At 42.6% G+C, this 20,214-nt stretch overlaps 1 protein-coding gene across 1 annotated transcript; it reads right to left on the bottom strand.

Annotated features, from left to right (window-relative positions):
• Positions 1 to 12,072: 12,072 nt before the first annotated feature.
• LOC103247473 (ferritin heavy polypeptide-like 17) lies at positions 12,073 to 12,625 on the bottom strand (the record flags this gene model as incomplete). The annotated part of the gene is given in 2 exon segments (XM_073013119.1): positions 12,073 to 12,219; positions 12,221 to 12,625. Coding segments are annotated over 2 exon segments (552 nt in total), but the record flags the coding sequence as incomplete, so codon positions are not given.
• Positions 12,626 to 20,214: the final 7,589 nt, after the last annotated feature.

The following is a 20,214-nucleotide window of genomic DNA, read 5'->3' as shown; positions in this document are numbered from 1 at the left end:
CAGAAAATCATTCCCTAAGAAATTCAGCACATGGAGATTGTAAGACTGTTTGAATCTTCTGTACAAACTATAAGAGAGAGACAGAGAGACAGACAAAGAGAAGTAGAGCTGTAGAGCCACACTGTATTATTTGGGTCTTTTTGGAAGCAGACTCTGAGGCAGAGTTAATAGTGCAAACAGTATATTTGGAGGTAAATCTTGTGAAAGATGAAAGGGGGAGGAAGCAACACTGGGCAGGGAAAGTCTCAGACCATGCTGTGGCTATGACACCTATGAAAGGAAAGAGGCGAGAAAGCAAGATGGAGCGAGGGGGAGAAAGTAAGATTGGGCAGGGCAAACCTGGGATCTCAATGCAGATTTGACAAAGTCTCAGTCAACACATAGGACAGCTCCAAAGTAAACAATTCCTGGCCGGGTGTGGTGGCTCACGCCTGTAATCCCACCATTTGGGAGGCCGAGGCAGGTGTATCACGAGGTCAGGAGATCAAGACCATACTGGCTAACACGATGAAACACCGTCTCTACTAAAAATACAAAAAGTTAGCCAAGTGTGGTGGTGGGCACCTGTAGTCCCAGCTACTCTGGAGGCTGAGGCAGGAGAATGGCGTGAACCCGGGAGGAGGAGCTTGCAGTGAGCTGAGATGGCGCCACTGCACTCCAGCCTGGGCGACAGAGCGAGACTCCGCCTTAAAAAAAAAAAAAAAAAGCAAACAATTCCTGTTAATTGAGTCTCATATTGGCAGAAACAGGCAGATCTTAGCATTCCTTCTGTGTTTCCTCACTGGCTAGGCTTTCCGAGAAGAATGTGGCCTTCAAAATTTGGAGGCTGTCAACTAGCCACACTCCTTGCAACTAAGTGGCAAGTTCTTTCCAGAGAGGTTCTCTGAGTGGCACACCTAAGTGGCTGCCATACACATCTACTTCGTTCCTTTTCTTACTGTTTATGATCAGAAAAGATATACTTCTTCACGGCTGGAAAGGAGTAGACAAGGGAGCAGAGAGAGGCTGGCAATGTTAACAACATGTGTTTCGTTCTTAGGGAATGAAGTGGAAACATACATACACACAAACAAATGCATATTAAGGAGAAGTCCTTTGTGGAAACATGAGGCATATGAAATAATTCTCATCCCTTACCCCTTGCAACAAATATCATATAAATGCACTTGCCTTCTAGGGCAGGTGGGTCCTGTTAACTGGAGAACGCTTTATGTTGATGAGGTGGAGAACTAGGTGGGGCTCAACTGCATATCACAATGGAAGAGAAAAGAAGTGAGGGGAAGGATGAAGAGAATGGAGCCTATAACACTGAGTATTGTATGAAGGACAGAGAGAAAATCATTGTTTCAGGAAGGCCAAGAAGGGACTTGGGAGAATATAAATGTCAATAGAAATTTTAAAGTTGATTGCATTGAGGAAAATGATGTGAACTCTTTCTTGGCCTCTACTGTGAAATGTTAAGAAAGTCTACATTGTCCTGAAGTGCTTTCATGAAAGTGGATTTTTCATAGGATACCCAGGAAGGTATTGACATTTATGTCCGAATGAATATGCCATGCAGCAAAGCCAAGTGGCTGAGATAGTAATCTACCTTAGGTCTGCATGGTGACGAAGCCCATGAGCTCAACTGTTAGGCTTAGACTGCTCTTGGTTGGCTTCAAGGAGAATAGAAGTGGTGCACAAAGTTGATGGAACAGCCTAAGAACTTTGTCTTGGACATGCCAGCATTGTGGAGTTCCTCATTTATGGGGTTGTGTTCCAAAACTCGGGTGTGCCCTCAGAGAGTGTGTACACACTCTTGTTTTCCATAGTTTCTCCTACAGGCCAGCCTTTGGCTGCCTCTAACAATAAATATGGCAAAAGAGCACAGAGAGTACACTGAATCACCAAGGCCAAATAAGAGAGGGGTGAAGTTTGGTCCACTTTCAGTCCCAAGCCCCATGATTCCCCAATATTTACAAGATATTATTAAACAAAATATAAAACAATTTGAAAAAGCTGTATTCATGATGATTCTAATATGTTCTGTATTAGGATTATACCAACTACTGTTAAGGAAAACTATTTCACAAAATGGATTAACTGTTAAAAATATGTTTTAATGCCTATCCAATACCACGGAGAGGAAGGATGGTTGGATTTACACGAGCAGTTCCATTTATTCAGAAAAGAATCCTATATAATAGAAAATTTACTCAGTAAGCCATGCTACCTTATTAATATCATTTGGGAGAAAACAAGTCTAACAGATGCTGTTGGTGCCCTCCCCCCATAGCCCCTTGGCATTGACCATGTTCATACATACTGTCCAACTTGCAGCTGCCAGCACCTACAACCCTCAGCCTGAAGCCTTTCTTTGGACACTGAATCTCTTTCTGATCCTCCCCACAAGCAACCCCCAACCAATGATGGATCAAGTTACTGGATAAATATCCCAGCTCCCTTGTGCCATGACTGGTATAAATCAGAGGCACGTTCTCCCAGGGAGATTATGTTCTCCTTGACTTCGGTGATCTTGCTTAATAATGCAAATTTTATTGACTTCTTTCCATTCCCGGTTTTTTGTTTTTGTTTTTGTTTTTTTTTTTTTTTTCTTTTCTCTATTTCCTTCGTGATAGTTGCTGGGATTATCTGCCAATATATTACATTTAAACCATTGTCTCAAAGTCTTCATTTTGCGTTACTATACAGGACTACCTGAGATGGGGTAATTTACAAAGCAAAGAGCTTTATTTGGCTCAACACTCTGCAGACTGTACAAATATGAGACCAACAACTTCATGGTTTCTGGTGAGGCCTCAGAAAGCTTCTACTTTTTGGCAGAAGGCAAAGGGGGAGTAGGCGTATCACATGGTGAGAAAAGGAACAAGAGAGAGAGGAGAATGTAAGAGGGTCCCTTAAACAACCACCTCTCCCGTGAACTAACAGAGCAAGAACTCACTCATTGCCATGGGGAGGGCACCAAGCCATTCATGAGGGATCCACCTCCATGACCCAAACACTTCCACCAGGACCCACCTCTAACATTGCATATCACATTTCAACATGAGATTTGGAGGGGACAAATACCCAAACTGTAGCAGAGTCACTTCTGTAAGAACACAAACCAAAACATTTCATTTGCCTCACCTGTTGCTTACTAAGGAAACTTCTGATTTGAAGTTGAGCTTCTCTAGTGGCCAGTTTCTGATCAAAGATGCAGTAATAATCTCTCCTGCTTGTATGAGTCCTATTTGTGGCTGATTTATAACTTGGAAATATTGTTGGTGTGAGTCAATCTTCTAGAACAGGGAATGGCAAACTATAGCCTGTAGGCTAAATCTGGCCGGCCTTTAAATTTTGTAAATAAAGTTTTATTGGAATACCGCCACATCTACATATAGTCTGCGGCTACTTTCACACCACAACAGCAGAGTTAAATAGTTGTGACAAAGACAATATGGCCTGTAGATTGTAAAATATTTACACTTTATAGAAAAAGGCTGCTGATCACAAATGGAGAAGCTGTTCAACTTTGGGTTCACTGAGAAAATCAAACCTGTGGATTTATAAACATGAGGGTCAGAACTTGGACCAATGTCATCTTACCAAGTGGCAGCCCAGTGAGACTCTCAACTTAAAATACAGAAGAAATTTCTAAGTCACAAATATCAAAAGCGACCCCTTCCTGAGTAAGTAATAACAAAGCTAACAATGAAAGAAAGAATATATCTGACTCGTTTGGGAAATTAACCAGATTGCATGAACTTTGTGTCTTGTAAAAAATCCTTCTGAGTAGAGACAAATTGCTAAAAACGTATTTTTGTTCAATTATCCACAATCTAGTTGGTGGATAAAATAGATAGGCCAATAATAATATTCTAAGGAACATATGGACATTGGAAAGAATAACTTTTCACTATAATTACTAGCTCTACTACCTCACTTCTACTCATTCTTTAATCCACTGTGATCTTTTATTTTCAAGTAAGTTCAACTTATCATTTTTAATTTCCTGTGTATATATATACCAGGGCTTAATGAGAGAAAAAATTCACGTATTTCCTGCACTCCAGTGTTCCATAGCCTATTAAAAGATCCAGGCATATGAAGAAACAATTGCCATACAGAGCGGCAAGTGCCATTAACAAGAAATGTAGTATAAATGGAGGTAAGAAAAAGGAGAAGGTGATCAACTCTGTTTGAGGGTGGGGTCTTAGGTTGGGTTCCTTGGAAGCAGAGCTTGAGGCAGGGATTTATTAAAGGCATGCACTCTGGAGGAAACACGTACTGCAAGATAGGGCAAGGGAAGGAGCCAAGCAAATAAGTGATCTTGGCTTCCCATAAGACAGATTCTGGAGCATAAATCTCACAGCAGAGAGAAAGGGACAGGTCCAGGCTTTTGTACCTCTGTGTCACAGGGCCATTGACTGTGCCAGTTAGCCAAGGGTATTCCTTCTGAGAAGGTCACAGGCATAAGCCATCAGCTGAAGTACTCACAAGCAGCTGAGCATTTGGGTATTCTGCTCATCAAGTGCATCTGGGCAGAGCACCAATATCATCTATTAAGAGAGGGTTAGAAAAATTAGATTATATGTTTATTACTTTGGGCAGCTCAACATCGGAACACCATTCCTGTTTGAGACAATAGGACAAGACAGATGGCAGACAAGGCTCCATTTTGCATGATGCTTCCCATTTTCTAAACCTGGTCCTATGGCCTTCCAAGTTTGTTATTGTATATCCTTCTTTTAAAAATCCTTTTCTGCTTTGACTAGCCAGGGTCAAATTTCATGGTTAGGGAGTTTTGACCAGTACAGAGATTAGGAAAATTGTTAGATCATAGATCATCGTAGCCTGAAAAACATAAGGCCCATTGAAGGGGAGAAGAGCATATGGAGAGGAGAGATATTACATATATTCAGGCTGAGTAAGAACCATAAATCTAGGGTGACTATAAAATGTGTTACTTGTGAGTGTAGGGGAAAGTGTGGCAAATCTAGTGAACATTTGAGAAAAAGAAAATGAATTAATCGTGGGATTTGTTGAGTATGAGTGTTCTGGGTACACTGAGAGGGATATGCTTCATAGGTGGCCTTTCAAGTGTCATGGTCAAGATGAGCCATCTGGAACACACACACACACACACACACACACACAAAACACCACAGAGAGAGAGAGAGAGAGAGGAGAGAGAAGTGACCACTGGGAGTGGCTAGGCTAGGCTCAAGGGGAAATGAACACAGAGCAAGAGTTGAAGAGGACAAAAGCAGAATCCAAGAGGGTTATTAAATCTATGTAGTTCTCTGTAGATAAATATTCGGCAAACCAAGAGAGGACAGGAAAACCAAGGAAAGAAGGACTAGCCAACACAATTAAATGGCTCCAGAGTGATCAAGCAGGACAAGGGCTGAAAAGAGACCAGTGTTGATGTTAACTAGTAAGTCAGTGATGACCTTTCAGAGGAGAGTTTTATGGAGTTCCTTAAAATATAAAACAATGTATCCCACCTTCTGTGTCTAGTAAATACATCACCTCATCAACTAGATTCCCTTACAACCCTGTGTTTGTAACTGTTCCCTCTCTATTGGCTCTTATGCAGTAAAGAAGGGTAACTAAAGTACTCTCTTCTCTCTTCTCCAGCTGTGGAACTCCAACTCATCCTTCAAGAGTCAATGTCACCTCCACAGTAGGTGTTTCCTGACTCCTCAGGTGAGAATTAGATCCCGTTTCTCTCCTGGAGTTGCATAGCACTTTGTGTTTATTTCTTTTGTAGATCGTACTGAAGTATATTGGAGGCATCTATTTGTATGTCTGTCCGACTGTGACCAGAACCTGTGTCCTAGTCACCTTGTTTTCTTAGCGTCAAGCATAACGTGTGGAACACATCACAGAACCCAGTATAAATTGTTGAAAAAATGGCTATTTGGCTGAAAAGAAACAACTGCATGAATGCTCCCTTCCTAAAAATTTTTACCTTCAGTCTATTTCTTGATTTATAGTTCTGAATACATATTTCAAATTGGAACTTATGATTTTCAGTATACTTCACAGAATAATTAAACATTTGGGAGGAAAACAATCATGCACAGAGAAGTATCCCAAGGGAAAAATAAATAAATAAATATCCTTGGTGCATGTGGTACAGTTAATATATCATTACAATAAATTATAAACCAAAACCAACATTATAAAACACAAAAGTTGAAATAGATATAAAATGGAAGAAGTCTATTTCTCCTCATGCCAGGAAGTAGCTTTGCATATCAATAAAATGTAAATGTCTCACAGACAGAAAAATGATGGAAATAGACTGTGATAACTTAAAAACGAGCACACTTTAAACAGCCTCTGTGATGAATGTGTGATTATGAAGAATCCGTCAAAAAGGCTAGTCAGGCATTGTTCCACTCTGATGCTTCCAGAAGCAGGATGACTAATGGCCCTCAATTTAAAAAAAGGCACAGCAAGAGACAGGTTAAACTGAAGACACAAAGGCGAGAGGCTGACTTGCTGAAATATACAAAGATACTAGTCTGAAAAGTAACGATTGAAATTCTAGTAAGTGTGAGTGTTCGCGATGTGTCTAAAATATTACAGATATCCAAATCATTCTAAAATATTAATGGAGAGAGAGAAAAATTAAAAGGAAAAATAAAAAGACAAATAGATGCACAAAGAAAGGTGAAAAGTTTATAATATTTGGTAGCTTTAGGTGAATTCAGGGTTGCCGCAAGTTACCATAAACATGGATTGGCAAAGACTTTCTATAAAGAATGAGATAGTAAATGTTTTAGGCTTTGCAGCTACTGCAAAAGACCTCTGTCTCACCTACAAACTCTCCTGCTGGAGTTTAAAAGTAGCCACAAACAGTAGGTAATTGAATGGGGTGGCTGTGTTCTTATAAAACTGTATTCACACAAAAAGCGGGTGCCAGATTAGGATTGCTGGCTGCAGTTTGCCAGCCCATGCTATACAACAAACCAGTTTGTGATAAACAGGAGAATAGATGAAAGCTAGCGTGTGTGAGAGAGAGACAGAGATCACTGATTGTTGAGTCAATAATTGTTGAAGTTACAGTAAGTTTTTGTTGTATTTGGTCTAGTACTTACATGAGGGTGTAGCTGAGCACATTGATTAAGTCCAGGCATTAGTATTATTTTCAGCTTCTCTAGGTGATTTCAAGGTGCAGCCATATTTGGCGACCAGGGTGCTAAAGAGTGCTTCTCAAATTCCAGTGTGCAAATTGATCAACCAGAGTCTTCTTAAAATGTAGATGCTCATTCTGTAGCTCTGGGGTGTGGCTTGAAATTTTGCATTGCTAGCAAGTTCTCAGTTTAGATTGATACTGCTGGTCACAGACCACACTTTGAGCAGCCAGATGCTAGTGCTGGTTTTCAATGCCTGGCATGCCCAGGCCCTGCCCCCAGAGGCTTATGTATTTGGTCTGGGATGCCACCTGGATATTGAGATTTTCAAAAGCTCTGCAGGTGATTTGAATGTGCAGCAAAGCTTGAGAGCCTCTATGCCAAAGCTCATGATGATATGTCGATTTTAGTTACGTTATCAGTGGCCCTAATGTGTTCTTTTTTCTCATTCTTCCCCCAAGGTCCACCCAGTCATTCCTCTCCTTTTCAGCTCCAAACATCCAGACGAAGGTGGGGATCAGGGTGAGCACTTCATCCTGTTGCTCTTGTCCATATCTGAAGAGTGGGAGGAAGGTCAGAATGGAAACAGGAGACTCAGGCAACCTGGGTTTGGGAAGAACAAGCAGTGTTCTAGGAGTGAATTCAAGGGAAAGCAGTTTGAGATAGAATGGGCGGGGGCGGGGAATAGCTCGGAAATTTGTCACAGCACAACCTTCCTCCTGTCTTGGGTCTGAGGTATGTGTGGAGTAGGGGCAGGGAGCGAAAACCGCCATGTACCCTCCTGAGTCCTGGAGACACCTGACCACCAAACCAGCTTCTAAGGGTTTTTCCTTCTCAGTACGCAGGGCCACTTGGTTACTAGACATGCAAGAGAGACCCCCAGTGGCAAAGTGTAGAAGTGAAGTATTTTCCCAAAGCATAAAGACCACAAACATAAGGGAAGAGGATGATGGCTTCCAGCCCATTCTCTTTATCAAACTAATGCAGGTACAGAAAATCAAATACCACACGTTCTCACTTATAAGTGGGAGCTACGTGATGAGAATACATGAACTCAAAGAAGGGAACAACAGACACTGGGGCCTACCTGGGAGTGGAGGGTTGGAGGAGGGAGTCGAGCAGAAAAATAACTATTGGGTACAAGGCTTAGTACCTGGGTCATGAAATAATCTGTACAACAACCACCCCATGACAGCAGTGTACCTATATAAAAAACCTGCACTTGTTCTCTTGAACATAAATAAAAGTTAAAAAAAGAGTAGAGGGGCCGGGCACGGTGGCTCAAGCCTGTAATCCCAGCACTTTGGGAGGCCGAGACGGACAGATCACAAGGTCAGGAGATCGAGACTATCCTGGCTAACCCGGTGAAACCCCGTCTCTACTAAAAAAAACAAACAAACAAAAAAAACAAAAAACTAGCTGGGTGAGATGGCGGGCGCCTGTAGTCCCAGCTACTCGGAGGCTGAGGCAGGAGAATGACGTGAACCCGGGAGGCGGAGCTTGCAGTGAGCTGAGATCCGGCCACTGCACTCCAGCCTGGGAGACAGAGCGAGACTCCATCTCAAAAAAAAAAAAAAAAAAAAAAGAGTAGAGGATGATAATGGTGATGATGGTGATAAATCATGGGTACCACATAGTGAACATACACTGTGCCAGGCATTGCTCTAAGTGATTTACATATATTAACTCATTAATCTCAACAATCCAATGGGGTTGATGCTTTTATTATCCCCATATTACATATGGAGAAACTGAGGCACAGGAAAAATAAAAAACTTGCCTAAGTTTACCCAAAATGAGTGGCTAAGATGGGATTTGAACCTCAGCAATATGAGGTTAAGAAAACACTACACCAAATTTTCTCTCCAAAACAGGAAATTAAGAAGTCCCCTCAGTCAACTTAAAGTTTTAAACACTCAAAAATCGACGCTTGCTCTGTTCTTTCTCATATCCACAGGAGAACAGTCAAGGGACATATGTATTTCAATAGGTAACAGCTGAGACGAAGTCAGAGAATTCAGAAGTCCTTACAGTAGGCAGCGAAAGAGATGCAACGAGAAGACCAAGTTTCAATAAGTTGCATAAAAAGGCGATAGCATTTTCTGGAAACTGGACTCAAAGTGCCAGAATCCTAATTTTTAAGAAAAGTGTTAAAGTGCAGACATGTGGAAATGTGGAAGATAATTATTGCACAGCTAAACTTGTTCATATCTTAATAAATGCTTATATGGTTTGACTGCATCCCCACCCAAATCTCATCTTGAATTGTACTCTCATAATTCCCATGTTATGTGGGAGGGACCCATTGGGAGATAACTGAATCATGGGGGCACTTTCTCCCATACTGTCCTGCTGGTAGTGAATAAGTCTCACGAGATCTGATGGTTCGATAAGGGGAAACCTCTTGGCTCTCATTCTCTTCTCTTGTCTGCCGCCATGTGAGACATGACTTTCACCTTCCACCATGATTGTGAGGCTTCCCCAGCCACGTGGAACTGTAAGTCCAATAAACCTCTTTCTTTCGTAAACTGCTCAGACTTTGGTATGTCTTTATCATCAGCATGAAAAACTGACTAAAATGCTCAAAACAATCTGCTAGCTTTAAAATGATGCAAGCTACCAGTGTATCTTTGACTAAAGCATAGAGTCTGTAAATTTTTGACTTTTACCTTTGTAACCCACAGAAGAAACCAGATTTTTTTGTTTCTTGTTTCTTCGTGCCACAACTTTCTCTTGTGCCACAACTTTCTCTTGTGGCACAGAAGATAGATGTTTTAAGTATTTTTCCACAGACATGGGCAACATTAGGGTTTACATGGATGGAGATTTCCTTTGGTCAAATAGAGAGTGGACTGAGAGAGGAGAAGAGTTTTTAAAGGGGAACAAGAAAAAAAAAAACATAGAGAAACAGGTGTATCATTTCCATATGGAATCTTCTTTACACTAGGAAATAATATCTTTCTATCCAGAGCCATGAAGAAAACATAAAAGGCAAACTTTTCTCTCCATCTTGAAAGGCCAATCCAGAGGCCACTTGGAGCTTCTCAGAAACAGGAGGATTTTCAGTTAAACTTGGGGCAGACATTGGGAATAAGCTAATGAACTTGGGGCAGACAAAGGTCAAGGTGGGACCAGCAACTCTCTGGGTGTTCAAACACCTCAACCATCCTCTAAATGTTAGCTGCCCGGCACTTGGGACTGCATTTTTCATACTTTCCCTTATACTCTCTTTCTAGTGAGCTCATCCAATCACATGACTTCAATACCATCTATAAAATGTCCCCCATATGTCTACTTCCAATCGTGACATTTTTGCAGCTCCTTGATTCACATTTCCACTGGGACATCTAATAAAAATCTGATTTTACATGGCATGCACTCCCCACTCCTCCTCCCAGGGGTACCCCTGCAACCATCCCCAGGGGGATAATAACACCATCATCAATTCAGGTCTTCAGGTCCAAACTTCAGAACCTACATTATATTCCCCCTCTCCCATTCCTCACCTCCTGTCCATGAGCAAAGTTTGTCTCCTCTTGTGGAAAATCCATCTAGAACTTGTCCACCTCTCTTCATTTCCTCAGCCACCATCACAGCTCAAGCTGCACTAGTCTCCTACCTGGATCAGCTACACTGGCTCTACCTGCTCTGCACCTTCAACTCTCTGCCACCCCTCTACATTCTTCAAAGCAGACAGTCGATGCCTTGACATTTTGGGGCCATTTATTCTACTGTATATTCAGCATCACAAATTTGACCTTCAGCTTTGACCTTATGTTATTCAGTCCTTCTTTTGAGCTTTTTTTTTTTTTTAACCAGCTTTAATGGAAGAAATGGTACAATTGAAGGAAAAATCATGAATGGAGGATTCGTAAGGGCAATATGCAGGAAATAAACCGCTATCTGTGGGGAAGGCAGCCTAAAGCTCAGTCCCATTATCCGTGTCACTCAGGGTGAGCTTGCCAAAGTGGTACTCTACCATACTGTCCACCAGAGCCCCCGTCTTGCTCCCCAGAAGCAAAAATCCTTAGCACTTGCATATTTTGTTTGTTTGTTTTTTGAGATGGAGTTTTGCTCTTGTTGCCCAGGCTGGAGTGCAATGGCAGGATCTCAGCTCACCCCAACTTCTGCCTTCCAGGCTCACGCGATTCTCCTGCCTCAGCCTCCCAAGTAGCTGGGATTACAGGCATGCACCACCACACCCGGCTAATTTTGTATTTTTAGTAGAGACAGGGTTTCTCCATGTTGGTCAGGCTGGTCTCGAACTCCCGACCTCAGGTGATCCGACCGTCTCAGCCTCCCAAAGTGCTGCGATTACAGGCGTGAGCCACCACACCCAGCGACGCATATTTTAAAAAGAAAACTTTTCATGTCAAGTTAAAGACTATATTATTTTAATCCCTGCCCAATCACATTTCCTACCCTTCTTCTCCAGAGGCAACCACTAGGATGAATTCCACACCATGCTTTACACCTTACCATGCATACGCACCCACAGATCCCATGGCCCAATACTGCACACCCCACCCGACCCCATCCACCCCACCCATCTCACCCCATCCCACCCCAACTCACCCTATCCCACATGCCCTCAGAGTTTATAAGGGGAAGACTAATGTGTTTTCTGAGGACCCATAGAATACTTTCCCCTCCACCCCCGCAGATCCTGAGCTGCGTGCAGATGGGGCAGAGCTGAGTAGAGAGACTGCTGGATACCCACTTTAAACCTGCATGGGGATGTGCCCTGATTCCTAAAAGGTGAGAGTGTTATAGACGCACATCAACTGGACACCTTTATTGCTTTGAGAACAGATAACTTTATTGCCAACAACGGTAAAACTGAGAGGAAAAACCTGAAGAGAACGTTCTGAAAGGGCAACATGGACGCCCCGCCTGGTGGCCATACCCGGGGAAGGCACCCCGTGGCTGCGGGGCCTGTCTGGGCTCAGGTGTGTTTCTGGCTGCAGCCCAGGGTGAGCTTGTTAAAGAGGTACTCTGCCAGGCCTGCTTCCGGGGTCCACGTCTTGCTCAGGTTGCTCAGGTAGCCACCCAGCTCTTTGATGGTCTTGGCCTGCTGGTTCAGGAAGTGGCTCATCCAGGAAGTCGCGGAGCTAGGGGTCGCCTTTCTCCTTGACCAGCTGGTGCAGCTCCAGGAGACTCTGGTTGACGTTCTTCTCCAGGTGGAAGGCACACTCCACGGCCTTGAGCCCGCTCTCCCAGCATTGGCGCTCTGGCTTTCTGATGTCAAGAAGGCAGATGCGGCCACCGCGCAGGTTCTGCAGCCTCATCAGCTCCTGGGCGTGCTCCCTCTTCTCTTGCCACTGGCGCAGGAAATAACGGCTGAAGCTCTCCAGGGCCACATCGTCCTGGTGGAAGTAGAAGGCCATGGATAGGTACACATAGGAGGCGTGGAGCTCCAGGTTGACGTAGATGTTGACGGCGACCTCACAGCTGGGGTGGTAGTTCTGGTGCACTTGCGACAGCGGGCCCAGGGCAGGCAGAGCGGGTGCGGGGAGCAGGCGGGGTAAATCGGTGTGGTCGCGACGGTCCCGGAGCGGGCAGCGGCATGGGCATGAGCATGGGCATCGGCATCGGCATCAGCAGTGGCGGTGGCGGATGGGGCCTCAGAGCACCACCATCTGCAGTGGTGGCCAGTGGAGGGCGGGGTCCTCCGGGCCAGGCGGTGGTGGTTGTGGCAGGGTCGGGGAAGGGACGGGAAGTGGGCGGGGGAGAGACCCTTATCCGGGGAGTGGCGCGCGCCATCGGGCGGGCGGGGACTGGTGCACAGAGAGGCCGGGGCTTTCAGAATGGTGGTGGTGGCAACGGGGAGCACGCTGAGTTCTGTGGGCAGCCCGGGGAACTGAGCACTGTAGGTCCTCTGCGCGATGTCAATTCTGTAGAAACTTTTCTAGTTTCCAAGGACTTTCGCCTGTCCTCTGATTGTTCCCCTCTATGACAGCTTGTTCTCATTTTATAAGCCTCTTGTCTTTCTTAAACTCTGAGAGTATTTTCTGGTAACGTTTTCTTCTGTTGCCTGTATTATATCCTTTTTTCCTTCCTCCAGAATTAGTTCTGTTTGTGCATCTTCCTCACTTTCCTTAAATATCTGGAAAACGTTTGTACGTTCATGATTGGAATCAAGGACTGGGTTACCCTTGGTGATGAGCATGGATCTAATGCACAGTTGTGAGCCTGGATGACCAATAGGATTCTTCCACGAACAGGAGGGTGGAGTGTGTGTCAATTAGGGAGTGGTCATCTCCTTTGGAGATAAAGGTATAGAGCTCCCAGGCAGAGTAGGAACTATTCCAAATGCCCAAAGCATGGCATTTCTCTGGCATTGGAAGACTTTAGTGAATCTGTCTTCTAGGTAGATGTCAGCTTCCCTTTAAATGTTCATCCATGTCTGCTGCACCCTGAAGCTTAATTCTCTCTGCAGGAGAGATGGCTCCACATTATAGCGAATGTGATTTCAGATGTTTTGAGGATCAAAGGTTAAACACCAGAGTAAAGACTCCGTTTTTAAAATTTACTTTGAAAAGTCCTCTATGTTCATGGTTTTAGGTACTCAATAACTAATCCCCATGTCTTCCCTGCTGAATTTAAAACCAATTAGTAGACACAGAACTCAGCTCACTGAAGAGCAAGCTTAGGTCTGTAGCAAAATGAACTTGCTAGTACTTTTCAAATCTTCCAATTAGAGAAACTCACTGTGGCAGAATGACTTCATCAAAGCTTATTTGTTTTCATCTTGGTCCACAAAGTAACCATATTTTTTGAGCTACCCTTGTAATTTGATGGGGTCATGTACTAATTTCTGGCTATTGGAATAAGAAAATAACTGATGTATGGCTAAATAAGTCCTAGTTTATCGGACACACCCTGTGCAATCCATGTCTTCAGTGAAGAAGAGGAACAGACCCTACAGTATGACATATCCAATTTGGAGAAGGAGCCTGGAACTTTGGATAACATGTGGAGTATGTCCCCTCATCACTGTCACCACCAACCTGCACTGAACCTTGATAAAAACAGAAAAATAAAAATTTACTTTAAAAGCTAAAGAAATTTGGAACATGTGTTACAGGAGCTAGCCTCTCCTGACTAATCAAATTATCCAGTCAAAGAAAGTGCTGGATAACCACAGGCTGTACCACAGGGCCCTGTAGGCTTATGGCAATGGAGTGCATTCCCGAACACAACCTCTCGGTGGGAAGGCAGATGAGGAAAAGGAGAGGTTTAGACAGCTCTGGGTCATCACACTTTCTTCCTTTTCCTTAGTGCACCTTTTTTTTTTCTTTCTTTTTTGCCTTCTGGAGAGTGAAATTTAAAGTCCCTCGTTGACCAGGCGTGGCAGCTTACCACTGTAATCTCAGCACCTTGGGAGACTGAGGCAGGCAGATTGCTGGAACCCAGGAGTTCAAGTCCAGCCTGGGCAACAAGGCGAAACCCACTCTCTACCAGAAAAACAATAGGCATGGTGGCACACACCTATAGTCCCAGATACTCAGGAAACTGAGGTGGGAGAATGGCCTGAGCCCAGGAAGTCGAGGCTGCAGTGAGCTGTGATCCCACCACTGCATTCCAGCCTGGGTGACAGGAGTGAGAGACTTGGTCTCCAAAAGGAAAAGAAAAAAGAAAAATCCCTCATGGACTCGAGGATCAAGGAAAAAGGTTTTCCTTCTGTCTCGATGTCCGGAATAAAATCAGGCTGGTCCTTGGGTACCTAACCTTAAGCCAGGAACACAAAGCACAGGGGCAGAGATCACGACTATCTGATCCCAGAGCCACTCAGCTGTGGTGAGGAAGGTGGGACATGTAATGATATAAAGCACTCCTGGAACCACATACCTGGAATCAGTGTTTGTGTGGAGCAGTTCCCCAGAAAAGGGGAATGCTAGTTCCGGGACTGGTGGTGGGAGACTAAACAGGTGGTACCACAGATAGTACCATTCAGTCTTCCCTACTGAGACGTGAGGTCTGCAGAGTTAGGAGGTTCCCACATCTGTCTGTGTCTCCCACACTGCACACCATGCCAGCACTAAAGACATTCTTCTCCTTTGGAAGGGAGTATAGTGAGGAAGAAGCAACAAAAGTGTGCTAGGAAAGCAGATGAACGAATTGTTGGAGGTATCTGTGGGAATGGAAGTGGCGTCAACTCCCAACTACAAACATGAAATGCCTTGGGGCAGCGTGTTGCCTCAATGCTGTGTGTGAGGTCCAGGGTTCAGGAGCATGGCCACAGTGAGTACTGTTTAAAAAGGTGGCGAGGAAGCCAGTCTCAGCTCTGTCACCAGAGAAGTAGATGATTTAATGAGTCTGTACCAGACTAGATGATTTCCTACATTCTTGGGAATCCTCACAATTTTGTGAGGTAGGAATTGTTTTTGTTATTGTACCCATGAGGAATCTGTGATCCTAAATATAAAGCCCTTGCCCAAGATGATACAGAAACAGAATTCAATGTCAGGGCTGATGTTCAACTAGAACTGTGGGACCACAGTCAAGTTTTCAATGAAATGCTGTATAATTAGGTTGCTGGGTCATATAGTTTCTCATGGCCTCTCTCTGCTTTAGTGAGAACAAAGACATGTAAACAAAACCAGTAAGTACCTGCTGTGATTCCACAGCAGCACAAACTACCACCCTCTCTCATCAAGTGTTCCTGGGACAGCCCTTTCCTCTAGCAAGGTCAAGTTTCTCCTACGCAACTTCAGAGAACAAACACTCCTTGTTCAATTTCTACTGGGAAATGAACTGAAGTAAATTGTTTTTAAAAATGTGAGGCTATAGTATGAGATAGAACGAAGCTTTTCCTTAGGAGACTGCCAAGCCTTTCTTCGTGGATGAAATGAGGCATTTAGGCTTTTTATCTCTCCCCTGATGTGCTGACCCCTACTTTAGGATTGTGATTAATTTAAATACTGTGTGTCTGTGTGTCTGCATTTTAGGGGGCATTTCTTTATAAAGTGTTGGTCTTCCATCCTTGTGCAATGGGGATAATCAAAATTTCATCTTAGGAGTACAGCTGATGCTTGGATTGCCTTTCCTGGTAGGATTAAAATACATTTTATTTAGCACCATACTCCTTCTCCAAAACTCTTGTTCCTTGGTCAGTTTTCTGAATAGCTGGGGCGATCTGTGTCTGATTATTTCCAACTTGACTGTAATTATGTGACTTCTCATGAAGATGGTCTTCCTTCCTCCATCTCTTAACAGTTAGACACCTCTTTGGCTTATGTGGACCAGCAACTCTCAAACGCGATCCATAAGTCTCCCCACTGAATTTTAGAGTCTGTTGGTGCAAAGTGGGGGTGACATGAATGACAATTTTCAGGGTCCATATTCTGCATTTAATGTTCAACAACAGAATCAGCTTCATTTCGTCCAGAAACTAGCACACAGAGCAATGGGAATCACCACTGATCCTAAATGCTCTCCTGATAGTTATTTTATGATTGAGTGCATGTGCTTCAAAACTTGTAGCTTTGTAGAACATGGTAAGGATTAAGTGGCCATCAACCTCATGTTAGATTGGTTGTTTTAGAAAAATAAAAGCTTGTAAAGTTACATCTTCTTTCTAAGTGGGCTAGGAATCATTGCTTCTCATCTGTTTCTGGAGTCTAAACTGCAAGAAGTAGTCTTATGAATAAAATTAACCTTGGAAAATAAATTTGAATCATTTTTTATATCATCAGCTAACAATTCAAAGAATTGGAAAGACATGTTTTCTTTATGTAAAACAAATCTACATATTTTCCTAGTTTCTTCAACTCTCTCTGGTACCTGTTTTTGTGTGCAATAAAATATTTATGTATTTTTGTGTTGATGTATTATCTTATCAGGAGTGTAAATATTTTCTTAAGATTAAGTCATTCAACAAAGATGATATTTAAATATTGGAAAAAGTTATGAGGGAAGCCACTGGAATCTATTTTAAGTAGAGTATAAGATAAACTCACTTCTTTTGAAAACTATTAGTGTGAGGAAGAATAAACTAAAATTAGTTATCAGTTTATTTTGGCTGTTAGTACAAAAAAGACTTACTGAATTTTAAATTTCATATTAAACTCAGTAACATGTAAAATAACTATAAGCAATGCTTTTTGCAATACTTGTGTGTTGAAATTATGTTTGTATACCATGATCTTCTGTGTTTTACCTAAATTACATTTTGGGAACATGAATTGTTTCTTAATTATGAAAATTTCAAAACATATAATAAATTCCCATGTTTTCTTCTCACAGCTTCAACAATTAATAACTGATATCGATCTTTGTCCCCTTCTACCTGATATATTATTTTGAAGAAAATCTAGGACACTGTATCACTTCATAAATATTTCATGACACATTTTTCGAAGTGAGAACATTTTATAATAAAATTATCATGCTGCTATTGTTTTTCAAATTATGAATTTGTGACCATAAAGGCAAAACAATCACTTTCAAAGGTGAAAACTTTGCTGTTAGAAAGAGTGTCTGGCAGGACGTAGTGACTCATGCCTGTAATCCTAGCACATTGGGAGTCCAAGGCAGGTGGATCATCTGAGGTCAGGAGTTCGAGAACAGCCTGGCCAACATGGTGAAACCTCATCTCTATTGAAAATACAAAAATCGGCCGGGCGCGGTGGCTCAAGCCTGTAATCCCAGCACTTTGGGAGGCCGAGACGGGCAGATCACGAGGTCAGGAGATCGAAACCATCCTGGCTAACCCGGTGAAACCCCGTCTCTACTAAAAAATACAAAAAACTAGCTGGGAGTGGTGGCGGGTGCCTGTAGTCCCAGCTACTCGGGAGGCTGAGCCAGGAGAATGGCGAGAACCCGGGAGGCGGAGCTTGCAGTGAGCTGAGATCCGGCCACTGCACTCCAGCCTGGGTGACAGAGCGAGACTCCGTCTCAAAAAAAAAAAAAAAAGAAAAAGAAAATACAAAAATCAGCTGGGCGTGGTATCATGTGCCTGTAATCCCAGCTACCTGGAGGCTAAGGCAGGAGAATCGCTGGAACCCAGGAGGCAGAGGCTGCAGTGAGCTGAGATTGCGCCACTGCACTCCAGCCTGAGCGACAGAGCGAGACTCCGTCTCAAAAAATAAGAGGAAAAGAAAGAAAGAGTGTCTGTATTTTATTCTGGGTAAATGGTTTTTGTTGAGAGAATGCTTTATGTCAGCTAGCAGCTATGTGAGACACAGCTTTAAAAAGCAAAGCACTACATTCAGCAGATCACAAGTTATGCTTTCTTCCATTTTGATTAGAAAAATAAAATGGCAGAGTTACACACAAGACAGCACGGAACTACTAAAGTACTTTTTCAAGTTGCTTTTATGTTTGATGAGTCTCAAATAAGATTTTGGACTTTCATTTGGGACTTTGAGCTGATGCTGGAAGGAGTTAAGACTTTGGGGGGCTGTTGGGAAGTCATGATTGTATTTTGCAATGTAAGAAGAAAATAAGATTTGAGGGACCAGGGACAGAATGATATAGCTTAAATATATGTCCCGACCAAATCTCATGTTGAATTATAATCCCCAGTGGTACATGTGGGGCCTGGTGGGAGGTGTTTTGGTCATGGGGGTGGATCCCTCATGGCTTATTGCTGTCCTTGCACTAGTGAGTTCTCATGAGATCTCATTGTTGTAAAGTGTGGTGCCTCCCCCAACCGTCTCTTGCTCCTTTTCTGGCCATATGACGTACCTCCTTCCAGTTTGTCTTCTCCCATGAGTTAAAGGTCCCTGAGGCCTCCCCGGAAGCCAAACAGATGCCAGTGCCGTCCTTGTCCAGTCTGCAGAATCATGAGCCAATTAAACATCTTTTTAAATAAATTACCCAGCCTCTTATATCCCTTTGTAGCAATGAAAACAGACTAATACAGCCTCCATACTTTCTGTTGAGAAATCAGCTGTTAATATTATTGATCATCCTGTATATGTGAAGCATAACTTCTATATTGCTGCTTTCAGGATTTTTTCATTGTCTTGCCTTTTTTACCTTTTGTTTATAGTGTCTTAGTGGGGATATCTCTGATTTTTCCCTACATGGAATATATTGAAAGTGTAAATCAACGTATTTCATCATATTTAATAAGATCTTGACTGTTCTTTCCTCAAATATTCTTTATATCCCTTCATATTCCCCTTTTTGTCTCTTTCCAGAACTCCATTTATGTATGTTTTGGTACACTGGATGGTTTCCACAAGTACTCTGAACTTCATTAATTTGACTTCATTCTTTTTTTCTTCCAGATTCTGAGACTAGATAATGTCAACTGACCTATCTTGGAGATCGATGATTCTCTCTACTTCTTATTCAAATTTGCTAGTGACTCCCTCTACTGGAATTGTTATTCCAATTGTTATACTTTTCCATTCCAGAATTTCTATTTTGTTCCCTTTTTATTGTTTCTATTTTCTTATTGGTATTATGTATTTGATAAGACATCATTCTCATGGTTTTCTTCTCTTCTTTCCAAATGATATTCTTTAATATTTCAAAAAGTTGATTTAAAATATTTGCTTAGTAAATCCACTGACTGGATTTACTCTGAGACAGTTTCTATCGATTTCTTCTTTCTTGTGTATGAGCCATACTTTTTGTTTTCTGATATAATTTGTATTCGTTTATTGAAAACTGGACATGTTTAACATTATTAACTGGCAATTCTAGAAATCGTATTTTCAGCCCAGCTGCTATTATCTAAATGCCCTCCAAAATTTATATGTTGAAACTTAATTGCCAATGTGATAGTATTAAGAGTTGAGGCCTTTAGGATATTATTAACTCATGAGGGTAGATTCCTCATCACTGGTACTAGTGATCTTATTAAAGCACTGGAGGGAACGAGTTCTTTAATTCTTCCATCTTTCTGCTATGTGAAGACATAGAGTTCATCCCTTTTATCATTTTTTGCTCCTTCTGCCATGTGAGGACACAGCAAGAAGATCCTTACTAGATGCCTAATTCTGGAGCCTTGATCTTGGACTTCCCAGCCTCTAAAAGTATAGGACGTACATTTCTGGTTTTCATAAATTATCTGCTCTGTGGAAGTTTGATATAGCAGCATGAACAGACTGAGACTCCAACGTTTGTTTTT

Source organism: Chlorocebus sabaeus, chromosome X (assembly GCF_047675955.1).
Source record: "Chlorocebus sabaeus isolate Y175 chromosome X, mChlSab1.0.hap1, whole genome shotgun sequence".
Classification (NCBI taxonomy): domain Eukaryota; kingdom Metazoa; phylum Chordata; class Mammalia; order Primates; family Cercopithecidae; genus Chlorocebus; species Chlorocebus sabaeus.
This window is presented reverse-complemented; position numbering and strand designations above follow the sequence as displayed.